This window comes from Drosophila novamexicana, unplaced genomic scaffold (assembly GCF_003285875.2).
Source record: "Drosophila novamexicana strain 15010-1031.04,08,12 unplaced genomic scaffold, DnovRS2.1 tig00000193-arrow-pilon, whole genome shotgun sequence".
Classification (NCBI taxonomy): Eukaryota; Metazoa; Arthropoda; class Insecta; order Diptera; family Drosophilidae; genus Drosophila; species Drosophila novamexicana.
The window spans coordinates 515,322-532,729 of NW_020824787.1; the positions used below are offsets into that span (position 1 = coordinate 515,322).

At 45.1% G+C, this 17,408-nt stretch overlaps 5 protein-coding genes across 7 annotated transcripts; 3 read left to right on the top strand and 2 right to left on the bottom strand.

The window, feature by feature from the left end:
- Nucleotides 1-19: 19 nt before the first annotated feature.
- Nucleotides 20-2,263, bottom strand: LOC115758607. The gene is made up of 5 exons (XM_030699334.1): nt 1,454-2,263; nt 1,103-1,245; nt 946-1,034; nt 180-488; nt 20-123 (listed from the first exon to the last, which is right to left on the bottom strand). Exons 1-5 carry the CDS (start codon nt 2,164-2,166, stop codon nt 61-63), a joined length of 1,317 nt encoding a protein of 438 aa, XP_030555194.1. The 5' UTR covers nt 2,167-2,263; the 3' UTR covers nt 20-60.
- Nucleotides 2,264-2,943: 680 nt separating this feature from the next.
- Nucleotides 2,944-4,042, top strand: LOC115758623 (protein AF-9-like). Of its 2 annotated transcripts, none has more exons than XM_030699356.1 (3): nt 2,944-3,135; nt 3,189-3,581; nt 3,660-4,042. In XM_030699356.1, exons 1-3 carry the CDS (start codon nt 2,980-2,982, stop codon nt 3,936-3,938), a joined length of 828 nt encoding a protein of 275 aa, XP_030555216.1. In that variant the 5' UTR covers nt 2,944-2,979; the 3' UTR covers nt 3,939-4,042. The 2 variants fall into 2 exon arrangements, with proteins under 2 accessions (XP_030555216.1, XP_030555218.1); XM_030699358.1 differs by having other exon boundaries at nt 3,202-3,581.
- A 3,121-nt stretch (nt 4,043-7,163) lies between these two features.
- On the top strand, nt 7,164-10,736 carry LOC115758580 (glyoxylate reductase/hydroxypyruvate reductase-like). Of its 2 annotated transcripts, none has more exons than XM_030699298.1 (5): nt 7,164-7,219; nt 8,429-8,839; nt 8,892-9,229; nt 9,288-9,413; nt 10,511-10,736. In XM_030699298.1, the coding sequence occupies exons 2-5, from the start codon at nt 8,445-8,447 to the stop codon at nt 10,627-10,629; spliced, it is 978 nt and encodes a 325-aa protein (XP_030555158.1). In that variant the 5' UTR covers nt 7,164-7,219; nt 8,429-8,444; the 3' UTR covers nt 10,630-10,736. The 2 variants fall into 2 exon arrangements, with proteins under 2 accessions (XP_030555158.1, XP_030555156.1); XM_030699296.1 differs by lacking the exon at nt 7,164-7,219 and adding an exon at nt 7,944-8,297.
- A 1,025-nt stretch (nt 10,737-11,761) lies between these two features.
- Nucleotides 11,762-13,494, top strand: LOC115758581 (glyoxylate reductase/hydroxypyruvate reductase). Its single transcript, XM_030699299.1, has 4 exons — nt 11,762-12,317; nt 12,682-13,013; nt 13,080-13,205; nt 13,265-13,494. Exons 1-4 carry the CDS (start codon nt 11,860-11,862, stop codon nt 13,381-13,383), a joined length of 1,035 nt encoding a protein of 344 aa, XP_030555159.1. The 5' UTR covers nt 11,762-11,859; the 3' UTR covers nt 13,384-13,494.
- A 1-nt stretch (nt 13,495) lies between these two features.
- LOC115758579 (intraflagellar transport protein 80 homolog) lies at nt 13,496-16,894 on the bottom strand. The gene is made up of 6 exons (XM_030699295.1): nt 16,755-16,894; nt 16,242-16,698; nt 15,604-15,831; nt 15,167-15,546; nt 14,553-15,104; nt 13,496-14,111 (listed from the first exon to the last, which is right to left on the bottom strand). Exons 1-6 carry the CDS (start codon nt 16,892-16,894, stop codon nt 13,514-13,516), a joined length of 2,355 nt encoding a protein of 784 aa, XP_030555155.1. The 3' UTR covers nt 13,496-13,513.
- Nucleotides 16,895-17,408: the final 514 nt, after the last annotated feature.

A 17,408-nucleotide genomic window follows, 5' to 3' on the forward strand; every position in this document is an offset into this window, starting at 1 on the left:
CTAAACGTTAAGTAAACTGTTTTTTCTCATTTTATTTTTTGAAATATTTGAATTACTAAACTATTTCACTTTTTTCTTGTTTTCGATCGATTTCTTTTTTGAGACACGAGTCGATATTCGTTCCTGGTAAAGAAAGTTGTGCTTGATTTCATCTAATATGCAGGAACTCTCTCACTTACCAAGTTTTTCTTGTGCTCTTCTTCTTGGCTAGCTAAAATCGCCTTTACCTCTGCAATTTTTCGATGAAACATGGGCACTTGCTCCATGCAGAAAGCTAGATCATCTTTAACTTTACTCAAATTGTTGCGTGTTATAGTTATCTCGTTTTCGACTAGCTCCATACTCTCCTCGTATGCCTGCTCGGTCTCAGTGATGCGCTGCTTATAGTTGCTGTTCTCCAAAACATAGGCAATGTTTATATTCTTGCAAAGGTAGAGAACCTCCACGAGATTGTCTGCTTTGAAATATTTCACCTGTTCTAAGAGTTCCTGTCAGAAAATTAAATTCATTGAAATGTTTGGAAAAAAAGAATTTTTTTTTTTGTTTAAAATAAATCCGAAGTTCTTTGGAATTATAAAAAGATTTCTTAATCTAAATAATCTTTATCTATTTATAAAATTCCCCCAATATTTCAGATATTCATTGGTGGAATTTTATTGGAACAGTTGCTATATATTATGGAGCATTCAATTCTGTTCAGAAGTTACATAGGATATACATTATGTATAATAAGTAATTACCATAAATGTAAATAAACTAATTGTAAAGTTTAATCGTGGGTAGCTAAACTTTTCACTGGTTTTGAGTAATTCCGCGTGCACAGACGGAAAATGAGTGGAAATAATTGATTTAAAGAAGTATTTAGGCCCAACTTAGCCTCCAGTACTAGATTATTGTTTCATTGGGGTCTATAACAATTGAAAAATATTCGAAATATTATTTTACCTTTTCGCAAATATCATCATACAAGATGGACTGCTCCATTATCGCTTGCGCCCAGTTTGTCTTATAGCGTGCCTCAATTGGTACCATAACTAGCGACATTTATAGGATTAATGCAAATAGCAGGTATCATGATCTATCTATCTAAATGTGTGCTTACAATCCATGTAATAGATTTTCGCTTGTCGGCCCGGATTGGCTAAACGTGGGGTTTGCTGCATATCCTTTGTCAGCTGATTATGCTGCGCGTCGGCTTCCCTCTGTGAACTCGACAACAGCTCCATAATATCCCCTTGGGCATCTCTGCAAAAAACAAATAGTTGAGGTTGACTTCAGTTAAGCAACAAAATCCGGGATCTACTGTATGTATCTACTGTAAAGCAGATCAATTTGAGTTTCATGGAATTTCATCGTGTTGTCCTGCCCACGACTTCATACATATAGTTTATCATTCTAATTTAATACACCCATATTTTCTTAAGGACAAATGTGTGCGAACTAGTTTACTTACTTTATTAATAACATAGAGCTGTTGCACATATCCCGCTTGGCCTTAAAGTCGTCATACACAGCATCGACGAGCCGTATGATTTCCTTGAGATCCTTGCAAAACTTGAAACAGTCCATTTGACCCTTCAGCTCCAGCTCAATGGTGTCCAGGTAGACCGTGTCGCGCAGATTCAAGCGCATGAAATAGTCCTTGATGGACCAGCTGAACATGTTAAGGGAGTTTTCGACATTCGAGTGATGCCGCCACATCTCACGCACCACGGCCATCTGCTTCTTGAGCTCCGTCATCTGGAAGAGCACGGCCACGCAGCCAATTGCCTTGGCTATGCTGCCGTAACGATCCCTGAGTATCTTGTTTAGGACCGACGGGTTGAATTTGTCGTCTTGCATTATGGTTTTCCCGGGTACCATTGTTTGCCTGTTTGGGACTATGATGGAGCGAGTTCTTACAAATTCGTCCACGATCCTCGCCTCGGTGTTCTTTATCTCGGTACCAAAACGAATTCTTCGGGTCAATGTGCTTCCATCGGACGATGTGTCCATAAATTCGCCCGATCGATATGTAATGGACTTCCGCGACTGAAGCAACTCCCTGAGGTACTCATCGCGACACTGATCAGGTGGTAACGGTGGCAAGGGAAACAGTCCATCCAGCCATTCCATCCGTTCGCGCATAATGATAAGTGTGTGTTTCCTGGAGGCCCGATCTGCCATGGTGTTTAATATGCTAAACAAGAGTTCTTGTATATTTTGAATGGATGCGTTCGATTTGTTTGTTGTGTTGACATGATGTTAATGTTAATGTTGATGTTGCCCTCTGTCTGACATTCGGCTTGCTATGATATTTCCTACACACTATAATAATCCGCAGGATATATACATATTTCACGGGATTTACATATGCATAGAATGAAACACAATATAATATAATATAAGTTCTTCAATAATAGTATCGGAGCTTTATTTTCTACTGCACGGATATAGCCGCTCGATATCCGAGCATATGCTCGATATAATATGGTATGGAGAGACATTATTTCGCGAAATTCTTAAAACTTAATGAAAAATCCAAAATACCTTTAAGAAAATGGAATTTTTATCTTGTCTTGTTTCTAAGCTTTGTATTTATTTCTATTGAGAAACGATGAGAAAAGAAGGACGTAGTTCCTTCGATACAATAACATCCTTGGAGTTCAACACATCTCTAATCTGTACGGTCTCTGGAACTATTGGAATGTATTTAGTTAGATGGATTGTATTTGAAGTTTTTAGATATAATTATAAATAGCGATAGTCTAGAATATTCGAGCAACATTTGCTTCCATAACGAGCCTTCATATGAACATTGGAATATATTTTCGATTCTATGTACAGTGCGCACGTGGATGTGTCGAGCCTCTTGGATAAGTGAATTATCAGACCGAGTATTTTCTGAAGATAAGAGATAAGTTTCAGTGTCGGATCGTAGCAAGCGGACAATTTGAAAAACGTTTGGCTAATTCCATTTAGTTCGTTTACAAGCGTACAATGTATAGACCGTGTTTAAAATCTAAAGTATTTGAAAATCCAAATCCATTTATGTGGTGCAGCAAGGAAGGCAGCGGCGCCAGCTTTTTGGCATCCAATTCCATTGGCGACTGGTCGATTCCAGACGACTGTAAGGAGCCTGCGGATGGCGATCAGGTAACCACAGCGCGAACCCCATGACAGCTAACGCCTAGCCTAATTGCCACCAGGCTCCCCCAACAGCCATTGTCATTGTCGAGCCCCGCCAGATGCGCATTGCCACTAACACCACCAGCCCCGCCTCCACCACCGGCAGCAGCAGCAGCAGCAGCAGCAGTAGCAGCAGCAGCAGCAGCAGCAGCAGCACCAGCAGTAGCGATGCTATTGGCTTAAGCAGCTCGAATGGGCACACGCCCGAGTGGTTCATGCTGCCGCAGGCCGTGGATGTGAACAATGATGTGATGCGTCTGGTGAGCAGCCTCTCCACGGTGGTCCAAATACTCACCCGAATGACCAATGCAGCGGCACAGGAGCTGCGCCAGCATCCCGAACGCGAGGAGGGCTTCCAGGGATTGCGCCTGCTGCTCAACTATGCCGATCAGATGTATACCACACTGTTGCAGGTAGGTCTCGAGAGGAGAGAGAGAAAGAGAGAGGGAGAGAGAGAGAGAGAGAGATAATAATTGGGTTCCGACTTGTAGCCGCAACCGTTTTCGTCGGAGCGGCCAGCATCGCCCAACAGGAGTGTCACCGCCCAGCCCTATAGCCTGTTCCATCATTTGTTTGAGCCCATGCTGGGCAACATGGAGAGGGAGGAGGACGTGCCGGCGCGACAATTGCAGCCGGCGGCGGGGCGCTCGTTTCCCTATCGCGTTGTGGCCGTGGCGGCCAGTGCTGCAGTTGCACCTGGCCCGGAATCAAGCGGATCGACTGCACCCACATCAGAGTTTGGCGCGAATGTGAATCAAATTCGAAACTGAAATGGCCACACAGACACACTGCATCGATGCTGCTTAAATTGTTTGTGAATATAATAATCTCTGCATGCCTGCATCCAACAAAAATATACATGAGAACAGCATAAGAATTCCGCTCGTTTTCCCAAAGCACAAATGCTATTAAACAAAAACAAAAACAAAAAGCCCTGTGCTCAATTCCACAAAGACAAACTACATTCTCTGTGTGTGTGTGTCTTGTCCCACTCAGACTGCATTCTTTTTGTCTTACTGTACGGACAGTAACAGTACAAGTGCAGAGACATGTAAATTACGACCCGTGCCTGGTGTCAGTCAATGTTAACATTACAATAGCTGCGCGCAGCGCAGCATGTAACGGTAATTGAAGCACAGTCACAGCAAAGACAACCAAAATACACGTATACAGAAACACGCACACATTGGCAGTACTCCCACGCAGCCAGAGGCGCTCTCTCACTCTCAGCAGGCACACAAGCGCGCGCGCTCTCGCTGCGATTGCTGCTGGCTGCTCATGTGCTGCTGTGACGTAGGCGCTCGCTTGTGTTGGCACTGCTCACACACACACACGCACACACGTACATGCTTTCACACGCACTAGCTTTTGCTCGCTCAGCTGGCGTGGCCGACGTCGCATTGTCGCTTGCTGCTGCTGCTTGCGCGCCTGTTCGCTCGTATCGCGTAGAGGGACCTGCCTCAATGCTGCGCGTTGCTTTTTTTCGACCGTTTTTCACAACATGTAAAAATTAACGGCGCTCGGTGCTTTGTTTTTTGTTTTTGTTTTTGTTGTTGTGCTTACCCGTTTTTATTTTTTTTTTTTTGGGTAGCTGCTGCTGCTGCTGCTGGGCTGGCGGCAGTGGCCCGTTCGCGGCTGTAGGCGCCGCTTCGTCTTTTGGCGCCTGCGCATGGCATATGCACTTGACTGGCGGCCTTTGCAGCTTTGTGGCTTGCAGCTTGGCAACCATTTTTGATTTCGACTGCGCTGTAGTTGGTTATGAAGCTAACAGAATGCGGCTGCTGCTGGATGCTGCCCCTTGATGTCGTGGGCGCTGCTGCCCTTGACAAACGCCGTTATTTAAGCAGCGTGATCAAACAAATGGAAAAGGAACGAGTGGGGCTGGGGGTGGGGGTGTCGCTTATCAGCAAGCTTTTCGCTACCAGCGTTGGCTACAACTGTAACTTTACGATGGCGCCACGCAATCTTTCGTGTAACTGTGCATGCGAATGTATGGTGTGTGTCTGTGTTTGTGCTTTTGTGTGTAGCTCATCTTTTATTTTGCGCGACTGCTTTTTGCTGTCTGCTGAATGCTGTGCACTTGTTCGCCAAACCGCAGCGAGCGCTGTCATTGCCATCGGCAGCGGGCGTAACGGTAAACGACAACGACGTCGACGGCACGACGGTCGCAACTGATAGACAGCTGTCTCCTGGTTACGTCAGTCAAAATGACGCATCGTGTTTTGGTAACAGGAAAGCATAAAAGCCAGCAGACACCCAGCGAGCCCAACTACTGGAGCGAGAGCCACCACAAAAGAAAATCAGCACAAAGCAAAAGAACAAAGCGCAAGCAGCGACAGCGACGCCAAACAGCGGACGCAGCCACAAAGAGAGACGCGCGAGACGTCGCTTGGCGCCCACAACTAACCACCCTCGCACTTTGGGGGCCAACTCTGGCAGCACTGCCAACTGGCAACTGGCAGCTGGCAACTCTGGGCCAATAACCTTTTTGCAATTAGGCAAAGTGCAGCCGCGACTAGAAACTCTCCAAAGCGCAGAGCGAACTTCTCAGCCCCAAGCTTGAAATCGTGGCGTCACAATTACGATTGCAGCCACAAGAGGAAGCAAATGCACGACTCTCGTATACCCTCTGAGCTCTAATAGGTATGTGTATGTATGTGAATGTACTTATGTTTTATTTTGCCAAGCCTAAAAGTATGAACAGTAATCAAACATAAAAAAAGTTTTCTAGTGGTGTAAAATATAAACAATTTATCATAACATATTTATTTTGTGATTTTAAACTAGGCAATTCGCTGTAAAACAAGTTTGCTTCTTATTCGAATATATTTTTTAAAAGCTGGAGCACAATATATAATTCCCTTATAAAGCTTACACTAATGATAGGACTCTACCTATTTATGTACTATATACATGGCTTTATCTCTTAACTCAAGTCAATTCTCAATCTCAATTATATCTTTATACTACATTTACCCCTAACTATATTATTCCTTATCTACAAGTGCAACTAAATGACTTGTTAACTTAGACTACCCGGCTGCTAACACGCAATGCAGGGTATAATTACGTGCATTCGGCGACAGCCCTGCAAGGCAGTTGTTGCCCCGTCTGATCCATGCAAACGCACACAACTGCCGACGCCGACGCCGACGCCAGCGGCAGTGGCAGTGGCAGCGACAGCAACAGAGCCAAAGTCATCTGCTGTTTCTTGTTTCTTTTCTGCTGCTTTCACAGAGAGATGGGATTTAAAAGCGCGGGGCGGAAGAGAGCAGCTGTGCGGCTCTGCGCGCCTGCTGCTATGCGGACAATATTTGAGCAGATCCGCTCACAAAAAAAGCGGTGTCAGGCTGTGAATCTGGCGTTGGCGGGGGCCAAGCATTTGGCGTATGAGTAGGTTCCACAACGTTCCAATGGCGACTCGACTCCACCAGAGCTGGGGATACCTGACCCATTCCAATTGGAAATGACTCGCATGCGAGCGCCACAAATGACATGGAAAAAATCCCCAACTGGTATTTTGAGCAGGCGCGCAGCTTGGCCCAGCAGCGGGCCAGCTAAAGAGTTCACAATCACAGAGCCAGAGACAGAGACAGCGACAGAGACGGGAACAGAGACTGGGACGGATAAGTTGGCTGTCCGTTCAGATAAGAAACATTGCAAACAAAACGAGATAAGCAAAGAGCGGCAAAATGTGCAATGCGAGAGCGAGATAAACAAAAGTCGAAGAAAAAATTGAATGTCATGCTCTGCTCGGGGGCGGCGACGCAATCGAGGGGAAGTGCTTGCTGGATGATCGTTGAAAAGATAAGCAGAGCTTCAATTGCTCTGGACTTGATCAAATTCAATGCAACTTAATCATAAACCATTTTTAGTGGGCGATTGCTCACCAAAAAAAAAAATAAAGCTTTTATCCACCATAGTCATAAACTTTTCTGGCAATCGTCAAGTTAGTAACTGTATAAAAAGCTAGCCGCTGATTGACTTTCCATTCAGTCGCGCGGCAAACGCCCAGCCGTTAAGTTTTGCAAGAGCCAGAGAGTGATAGTTGGTGAGTTTGAAGAGCGGCAGCGCAAGTGAGAGCAGCGCCTGTTAAGAGCACATAACAGCTTTCAGTTGACATTCAGTTCCCAACATATCGAACAGAGCTTTCATCTGACAGACGTTTTTTTGTAATTAAAAACAAAATTATGGGAACATACATGGGAACAATTGCGCTCTTAGTGATCCACTAATCAACCGCAGGAAGAGAGGCAAAAGTGTTTTTGATTTGTTCTTTAACATTCTGAATGTTAATTGGGTATTTTTCCAGCACACACGAATCGAAATGGTGCTAAATAATTAAATAGAATAATAGCAGCGTCATAAAATTGATTGAAGAACAGTTTTTTTATTAGCAAAAACATTTCAAATCTTATCTCACGCTCATAATCGAAGTGTAACAGCTAGAAAATAGAATTTTTAGCACTAAGTATCTAGAGATAGCTTGCCGAAGATTAAATACCCTGGCTGAAGTGTGACTATTATAGCACATTGCAATTGAAAACTGATTGTTGCCATAGAAATTAGATTTAATCTAGAAGCAAACATTTTCAATATAAAATTCAATGTTTTTATAGTGAAATATAATTGAAAATTCCCAGCAATTATAGATAAAAAGAAAATAAGTAACACAACTAGATCCTCAATCGTGTGGAATATATTTGATATAAAATTCAAATTTTCTTCACTTCTAAGTAAAACTTTCTACGAAAAAACTTAATAAAACATGTAATTTTTTCCCCACATCTCTATGTTATTTAAACACTTTCTACATTCCTGCTAAGCTTCAGACACTTCCAAAGTACTTTCAACCCTAAGCGTAGCGCTTGATTCCAGTTAGAAATAACTATCTGCAGCCGTGACATATTCCCGCTTGTCAACACGTCCAATAAGAATGTCAGCACTTGTTGCTCTCTTAAAATACTCTTTGCACGGCAGACTCTCTTTCTAGTGAGCAGCTCGAAATCGAAAGAGCACAAAGCCATTAAAACCGAACTAGGAATGCTTAACCGGTTCAGAAGCTTGTCGTCGCTGATCAACGGCAACTGGGGCCAGTTTGGGCGGCCGTCGCTATATACAGAGCCGGGGTGGGTATGCGGCTCAGTTGCTGGCCAAACCTAGCTTCAAGCAGAATGGCTGTGAAATTGAATTTGTTGTTGGCGCTGTTTTGCTTTGTGGCCGTGTTGGTAACACCCAATGAAGGTTCTTTGTTGCGCAGATCCAGAAATCGCACGATGTCCGCGAAGCCATTCAAGGTGCTGATTACACACCCGGAAGTGCCGCAGTCGGGCATTGATCTGCTCAAGGAGAACTGTGAGCTCTTCCAGGTGCAGAGCCTGCCGCCCAGCCGTGCGGAGTTGCTGCAGAAAATCAAGGGCGTCGATGGCGTCTTCTGGGGCGGACACGATGCACTCAATGCCGAAGTTCTGGATGCCGCCGGGCCACAGCTGAAATCAATTTCCACCATGTCGGCGGGCATTGACTACGTCGACTTGGAGGAGGTGAAGCGTCGCAAGATTCCACTGGGTCACACGCCCACCGTGCTGAACACGGCTGTGGCCGATCTGGCGGTGGGTCTGCTCATCGCAGCGGGTCGTCGCTTTCACGAGGCACGCCGGAAGATCGACACGTAAGTCAAAGCTGAAATTATCCGGAGCCCTAATCCACAATCCTTTCCTTAGTGATAACTGGGAGAACTATCATCTGAACTGGCTGCTCGGCCAAGATGTGCGCGACTCTGTCATTGGCTTCTTCGGCTTCGGCGGCATTGGCCAGGCGATAGCCAAGCGCCTCTCCGGCTTCGACATTGACCAGGTGCTCTACACGACACGGCGTCGCATCGACAAGGACACCGAAAAGGAGCTCAACGCCAAAAAGGTGGAGTTCGATGAGCTGCTGGCCAAGAGCGACTTTGTCGTCATCGCCTCACCCCTGACCCCGGCCACGCAGGGCATCTTCAATGCCACCGCCTTCAACAAAATGAAGAAGACCGCCGTCCTCATCAACATTGCCCGGGGCAGTAAGTACAGCTTCATGCCACCCGTGCCTGGCCTGCTCATCCGTTCATCTGTTTCCAGAAATCGTCAACCAGGACGATCTCTACGAGGCGCTCAAATCGAACCGCATCTTTGCCGCCGGCCTGGATGTTGTGGATCCCGAACCCCTGCCGCCCAATAACAAATTGCTCGCCCTCGACAATGTCGGTAAGTAGTATATTTATTTATAAATAACTGTAGCTACATATACATACATTTTGTAGTGATAATTACTCGCCGTCTTATCGCCGTGGTGACTTAGTCTTATCTTCAGTTTCGTTAGCGTTTGTTTCCCAACAAATTAGAGAGTTTTGTTTTTGGGCTAGTTTTGCAATTGATGACCAAGGTTCTTTCTAGGTTATCTCCATAAAGAATATTATTTATTTAAATCAGTTCCCATACCTCAAAGAAATGGGCTGCTCTTTGACTTAACATTGTTATTGCTATCAATATTATTATACCCAGCATTGACAATGGGGTATATTGCTTTTGTGAAAATGTATGTACTAGAATGAATGAGGCATTGCCGAATTAATAATGGTAGAAACTTAAAATTGATATGAGGGCTTTTAAGAATTCGTACTAATATTATTCATATTATTATGATTAGCATTGTTATTATAATTATTATTATTACTTTTCATTATTATGATTATCATTACTATTAGCATTATCATAACCACCATTAGCAACAGCGTTATCATTATCATTATCATTTGCATTAGTAGGTGTATTATTCTTAGCATTAGCCGTAGCATTGGCAATATCATTTTCATTAGCATTAGCCTTAGAACTATGATTAGCATTAGAATTAGCATAAGCAATATCAGTTTTATTACTATAATTTTTATGTTATAATTTCTCAATTTTTGAATTAAAATTTTAACGGAAAAATATTAATTATGGAAACGTAGTGCCTGCCAGTAGGATATAAGCCAAAGTCGTGATATTTTCTTTGAACAGACATATCTTATCGGGAATCACGTCAAGCCCCTTTAGCATGACACAGTTAAATGCGCTGTTAAGCATTTCAAGTGAATCAAAAGAAAAAGAACAAAATAAATAGCTGCTACTTTAATACATTTAACACATTAGCATAAACATAATCTGACTGACCTTGAACCCTTTTGACCTCAACGCCCAGCACTGGATAGGCCTTGCCTTGATAGACTTGTCTGTTCACAGATCGTTAGATACAGTATCTGCATGTATTTGCAGCTCAAGGCAAACACACTTCACTTTTGTTTTTTTGCTGCTCGTTTCAGTTATTCTACCCCACATTGGCTCCGCCACCACGCGCACCCGTTCCGACATGGCCACGATTGCCGCTCACAACGTGCTGCGCGGCTTGGCCGGGGAGCGGATGCTGTCGCCGGCCTATTAGGAAAAGCATGGAAACGCATGGGAGACCCACTGAAGCGTGCAAGGATTATTGCTGTGAACATTATTAACAATTGATTGTAAATTAAATAATATAATATCAAATGCGAATGTTGCATATGCCTATTCAGATTGTAGCAACAGCTCAGAACCGGTGCAAAAGCGACGTGGGAACTCTATAAGGCAACATATTTTAAGCTGCGCCTCGGCTCGGTTTAGTTCCTTGAAACTGATTCTCAATCTACATAACTTTGGGTTCATGTTCAGTAGAAGTGGAATTAGTTTCAACTGAATTTCGGAAATAAGTTTTAATCGGATAGTATAATAATAAAATAATTCCACGCGAAACTGTGGAATATGGGTGGAAACCGTTGCATGCACGTTTTCCGCCCATGTTCCACAAGTTTTAACGTGTTCATTAAGTTTTAACGTAGCGCAAGCAAAAACAGGTTTGAATAGGTAGCTCTTTTTTTACAGATATATTTGCGAAAACTGAGTTTCAAATCTAGGGGATGGTAAGCAATCAAGTTTTCTAAAAATGTTTTTTCAAGAATTTTTTATAGTTTCAAGTCAAATTATTTAAAGTCCCGTTCTTGCATCATTTAGGATTATAGCATGTGATATCTTTATGATGTAATATGTTAATCAAAAAAAAATTATATTTTCAGTTATTTGCTCAGAAATCAAATGTCTCCAAGTATACTTTCTGCTCATTAAAACACAGCTGTCCCTTAAGTAGGACTTATAGCTTTGCAAATGTTTTAATAGTACAATAATACTTAAATTTTTAGTCCAATTTTTAGTCGTGATAAATGCCTTTTGTTTGCCAATTGGACTTTAGTTAAAAGTATTTACTGCTCGTTATTTTTGATTCGCTTCTTGATTGCCTACTTGTCAAGTAGATTCACTTAATGCAATTAACGTATCTATAGTCCCGGTCTTTGAAATCAGCTCCTTTATACCAATATACCTAGCATAGATATAATGCTAATCAAATTGTTATAAATCTTTTATATTTGGTGTTTATTAGAAATTTGTTGCCCTTATATTAAATATAAATAAATATCTTTATTTGAAAATAATGTTATGCTATCACGATAGCTGTAATCAGATCTTGGTAAACATCTGACAGATATGGAAAGAGAAAGAGAGATAGTAAGAGTAAGCGAGATAGCAAGAGAAGCAGAGAGCTTGTGCAAAAAGCTGAATTATTGTTTAGTTTACATAATATTCCATGTTCTGTTTTAGTTTAAAGCTGACCGCCGGGCGCGTCAGGTCGCGTCTCTTCGTGATGAGTGTTTCGAGAGCGTTCAAGGTTCTCATTTCGCATCCGCAGGTGCCGGTGCCGGCGCTGGCGCTGCTGCGCTCGCACGGCGCCGAGACTGTGGTCTGCCAGAGTGTGCCGCCGTTGCGGGAGGAGATTCTGGAGAAGGTGCCCGGCGTGGATGCCATTTACTGGGCGCACTATCAGCCGCTGAACGCCGCCATACTGGATGCAGCCGGGCCGCAGCTGCGCGCCGTGAGCACCATGTCCTCGGGCATTGATTTTGCGGATGTGCCGGAGTTCAAGCGCCGCCGCATTCCTCTGGGCCATACGCCGGGCGTGGTCAAGAACGCGGTGGCGGATCTGGCCATTGGCCTGATGATTGCAGCCGGTCGACACTTTCATGCGGGACGCTGCGACATCGAGGCGTGAGTATCAGCTGTGCGCAAGAGCTTACGCGAGAGCTTTTTCAGCCAAAAGCTCAAGCTCTACTCGGGCTGCCAACTTTTCTTGAACTTTTAAATTGATCGCAAACTAACGTATTTTCTTGTACTGAAAAACTTTTTATACAAAGTTTTACAATGTCACGATGGCGTTCTTTTCAGAAGGTTGGAAAATCTGTGGGATATTCTCATATAAAACTTAACTTTTTGCTAATCTTTTATTCATATTTAGAAACAAATTAATTGGAAGCTTGTTTTATTATTTTTCGAAAAAATATTCAAAATTGATTGAAAAATTATTATTAATATTTTCTGACGAGTTATTTAATTTTCGAAATTTCCCTTGCAGCTCACAGTGGGTCACGGAGCAGATCGACTGGCGAATGGGTGTGGAGATTCGTGACTCTGTGATTGGTTTTTTTGGTTTCGGCGGCATTGGCCAGGCCATAGCAAAGCGTCTGCAGAGCTGGGATGTGGCCAAGATGCTCTACACGACGCGAACCCGCAAGGAGAACGATGTGGAGTTCCAGGCGGAGCATGTGCCCTTCGAGCGTCTGCTGCGGGAGAGCGACTTCCTGGTGGTGGCTGCGCCCCTCACCGACGAAACCCGCGGGAAATTCAATGCGCAGGCCTTCGGGCAAATGAAACGCAATGCGGTCTTTCTCAATGTGGCCAGAGGCGGTAAGTGGGCGTATATGCAGAGAGGCGGGTCAGCTAATAAAGTTTTTACCATTTCATCTATTGCAGGTCTGGTCAATCAGGCTGATCTGCATGAGGCACTGAGCACTGGCCAAATCCTTGCCGCTGGCCTGGACGTAACCACACCAGAGCCCCTGCCAGCCGACAGCCCCATCCTCAAGCTGCCCAATTGTGGTTCGTATTAGCTAAAGTCTGTCTGCAAGATATTTGTCTAAGCTTTGCTTCTCTTGCAGTCGTTCTGCCCCATTTGGGAACGCAAACCATGAAGACGACCATCGAAATGAGCCTCCTGGCAGCCAACAACATCATCAATGCCATTGAGGGCAGGCCAATGGTCAGGTCAGCGTATTGAATTGTAGAGCCCAGGCAAATATTAAAACTATATAAATTAGTTGTAAATTATAGTATATAAACAGAATGTAGGCTTAAGTATAAAGGATTTCAAGAATAGGTGCTAATGATATTTGTCCAAGTCTTTATCTTTATTCACTAACATTGTCATTCTTGACCACATGACTGAGGTACAGTGCATCCCATTCGTCGCGCTGCAGGGCCTTCAGATACCGTTGTCGCTCCTCCAGCACGCGTTGTACCAGATCCAGGTCCGGCTGATCCACCTGATGCTTGAGAGCAATCTCCAGTGCACGTTTCCAGCTGTGCATGCGCAGAGCCAGGGCCACCGCCTGGCCATATTTGCGATTGTGCAGCAGTATGGTCTCCGCCTCGAGCAGCCGGCCCAGCATTAGTGAGTTCTCTGCCATCTGCTCGGCACTTGAGGGCGCGAGGGTCTTCAGGTGCTGCAGGTAGCTAACCTTGTCGATCTGCAGGGCTGCCGAGTAGGCCTCCTCGCTGAGCTGCAGCTGATGCTTCCTGGTGGCCACCGCAGCCAGTGTCGCCCACAGGCTCGTGTGCTGCGCCAGCCGGCAGATCTTCAACGCCTGCTGCCACTGCCCCTCCTGCAGGCTGCGATGCAGCACCTCGCAGTAGATGTTCACGTTCACTGGCAACAGGGCGCCGGCGCAGCGAAACGTGATCACAGCATCCTCAAAGCTGTCGATGGCCACGTGCTTGCCAAACTCACTGAAACGAGTGAAACAAGTCATAACTCGAGTGGGATTTAGCATAAATGCATTGATTTATATCGATCAAATTCTCTTTTAAGCCTACTTTTTCTACCTATAGATTCCGAAATTGAATCGAATTTAAATATTGAATTAGTATATAAAGTAGATAATAAGAAGGAAGGCTCATATGTGATTGAAGTTGAAATTCCCTTGAAGACTTTTATGCACAGCCCTTATTGCCGACCGATTGTTCATGTAGAGAGTATGTCAGACATGTCAAGCAAATGGCAAAGCTTTTATTTGATGAAAGCTAGAGAATCCAGACTTCGGCTATAGTAAATATATTCCTGTACACTCGCAAAAGACTAGCTTCAAGAGCGTTAAGAAATATTTGAGATATTACGGACGGACAAACGGAATCTAAATTCGACAGATACCCTTGTGATATTTAGCTTACGCTGTGTCCAGTGTTATTGTCGTGAGTGCAATGATTGTGGGATCGGCTGCACCCTCGCCCGGACAATACCAGACGCTGTAGCAGGAGTCGTGCACGCCGACTAAGATGTTCGTCTCGCTGGCCCACTTGATGGCCGTCAGCTGGGTGCCAATCTTGTGGATCTCATCGGAGGCATTGGCCAGGCGCTCAGCTGTGCCCCCGCCGTTGAGATTACGTGTCTCGCTGATGTACAGCTCCCGATTGGTGTCGATGAAGGCGATGAACTGGTCATCCGGACTGCCGGCCCGGCAGGCGGCGATCTCGGCGAGCTGCTGCTTGGCGCGCAGCGACTGTGGCTCGTACTGACGCGAGGCGCCGGGAATGAGATCGAACAGATGCACCAGCGATGTCTCCGAGTTGTCCCGTATGGCGAGCACGTCCAGGCCCAGCGATATGGAGCGCCAGTTCAGCAGCGGCAGCTGGGCCTGTGAGCCCGGGTAGCGAGGATTGAGATGCAGCCGACCCGTGTAGGTGTACACCCAAATGGAGGCGGCATCCAGCACCATGAAGTACCTGCAAGTAGGCTAGTTAACGGGAAGGTCTAAACAATACGAGCTGCCCTTGGCCACACCCACTTCTTGCCCACTTCAATGACGCGCGCATCGTTGCGGCCATCAATTATGATCGGCGTGTTGATGTACTTCTCGTTGTATATGTGCAGCTGGTGGGTGGTGGCCACCACCAGATGTCCATAGCCCAGGGCGAAGTTGATGACTCGCTGCGGAAACTCGAGGACGTCTTTGCTGCCGTTGGCAATGTCCTGCAAGGCGATGCACTTGCGGCCGGTGCTTGTTGCCTTTAGGTTGCGTGAGATGAGCTGCTGCTCCACGGCGTAGCCCACAATCATCTGACCCGTGGAGGTGCCACAGGCGACCTGAGTGCCATCCGTCGACCAGGACAACGTGTAAAACGAGCCCACGCTGGGCGCTGTAAAGCGTGCGCTGCTGTAGGACCACTAAAATTGATAGGAACTTGAGATTTGCTGGGAAGGATTAGTTTGTTGTGGACTCACGCCCGTGCTGTGGCACAGCTTGAGCATGTTGAAGGTGCCCACCAGCAGATAGTCCTTTTCCGGATTGAAGGCCACGCTCGCAATGGCATACTCCTCGGCCGCACTAGTGTACAGATTGGCGCCCTGCGCATCCCAGATCTTAAAGCGAAAGTCCTCGCCACCCGAGGCTATAATATTTGACTGGCCAGACCAGCTAAGCGAAAGAACTAGACCATCATGAGCCCGCCACTGCAATGGAAAGGTGTTCAAAAACAACATCTTATTATTACATTTGTAAGCTGAAGTGCTCAATGGGATCTCATCTCGAAATACGCGAAATAATACTTAATACAAAGTCTCTAGCTTTTATAGTCGCTGAAATCGAAACGTTTACAGAGACGGACAACTTTACGACATTTTCAGAATTTCATAATAACGTTTTATGCATTGGAGAGACTAACTTAACTCAGGCTTAAACTGACCTATTTATCTAAATATATAATATACATTATCGGAATTCTCTTCTGACTTTTGCTTAGAGCTGTATCGAAACGCTGCGCGTTCGCTCTTTGCCTTCGTGAAATACCTATGGGTCACATTTTCAACTGTTCTGGGTAATTTAATGTACTAGAGCGTAACTTCCCTCCCGGAGAACTCACCCTTATCAACTTGCTATTGGCTGCCAGGGGCTTGATAGAAATGTGACCACCCTGGCAGAAGGCAATTGCCGTTGAGCTGGGCGCCCAGCGAGCGCAGCGTATCGCCTCATCGCTTTGGATGACTGTCGACCGCAGCATGCCCGAACGTGACCAGATCTTGACGACCCCGTCCTCGGCTGCCGTCAAGAGGCCAGCGCCGTCGGGACTCCAGCGACCGGAGCTAATTGCCGCCGTGTGGGCGGATATGCTGCGCTCCACCCGCGCGCTCTTGTTCAGTATAATGAAGCGTCCGTCGTTGCTGCAAATGAGCAGAGTATCGCTGCCCTTGCCCCCGCCACTGCTCCGCCCCCCGAGCAGCAGCCAGTGCATATCCGTGGGTATGAAGTCATCCGGCAGCTTGGCCACCTCCACGGAATCGCGACTCACATCGCTCCACTTGTAGATTTGATGGTCGTCGCTGCTCAGGGGGAGTATTACCTTAAAGTTGGGCTGAATTAAATTCTGGCTACACACCTGACGAAATAGATCTCCTCATTGCTGCTCCAGTCCACGCAGCTTAGCGGATAGCTGGGGGATTGGATTATGCCACGCTCTTGTGTGCTTTCCGACGTTTTCAATGAACTTTTTTTGCAAATGCGTGTTTTAAGCTTCATTTTAGTTTTTTTTAGTTACTTTTCTGGGTTTCTTTCATGGCAAGTAAAAATAGTTTTGTTGGCGTGTGCGTTGCCATAGAAATAGTTTTTGCCGGTAGTGTTAACGGTTCCCGGATTAGGGCTTTGCAGGGTTGCAAAGGATAGCCAAGTGGTCGAGGTGGTGCGTGCATTGGCTAATCAAGTGGTGCTGACATTGACTAACTTTTTAATACCCTTGCAGAGAGTCGTATTATTTGAGAGTAGAAGGATATCCTACGCTATTAAGTACTGCAGTGTATTCTTTCTGAAACTTGGCAAAATTCATCTTTTAGCTTGTAGTGTAGATCTTCTTTTCATATGGATATGAGCTCCATTATTGTACAATAAATGTATCTGTAATTATATACATTTATTTTTGAATAGAACCAACTATAATTTCGACTTGGTTTAATTTCATATTCATTTTAACTTTAAGTCTGATGTCTATCACATACAGACAAATAATTAAATTTTTCTTGAAAAATAATAAACAACT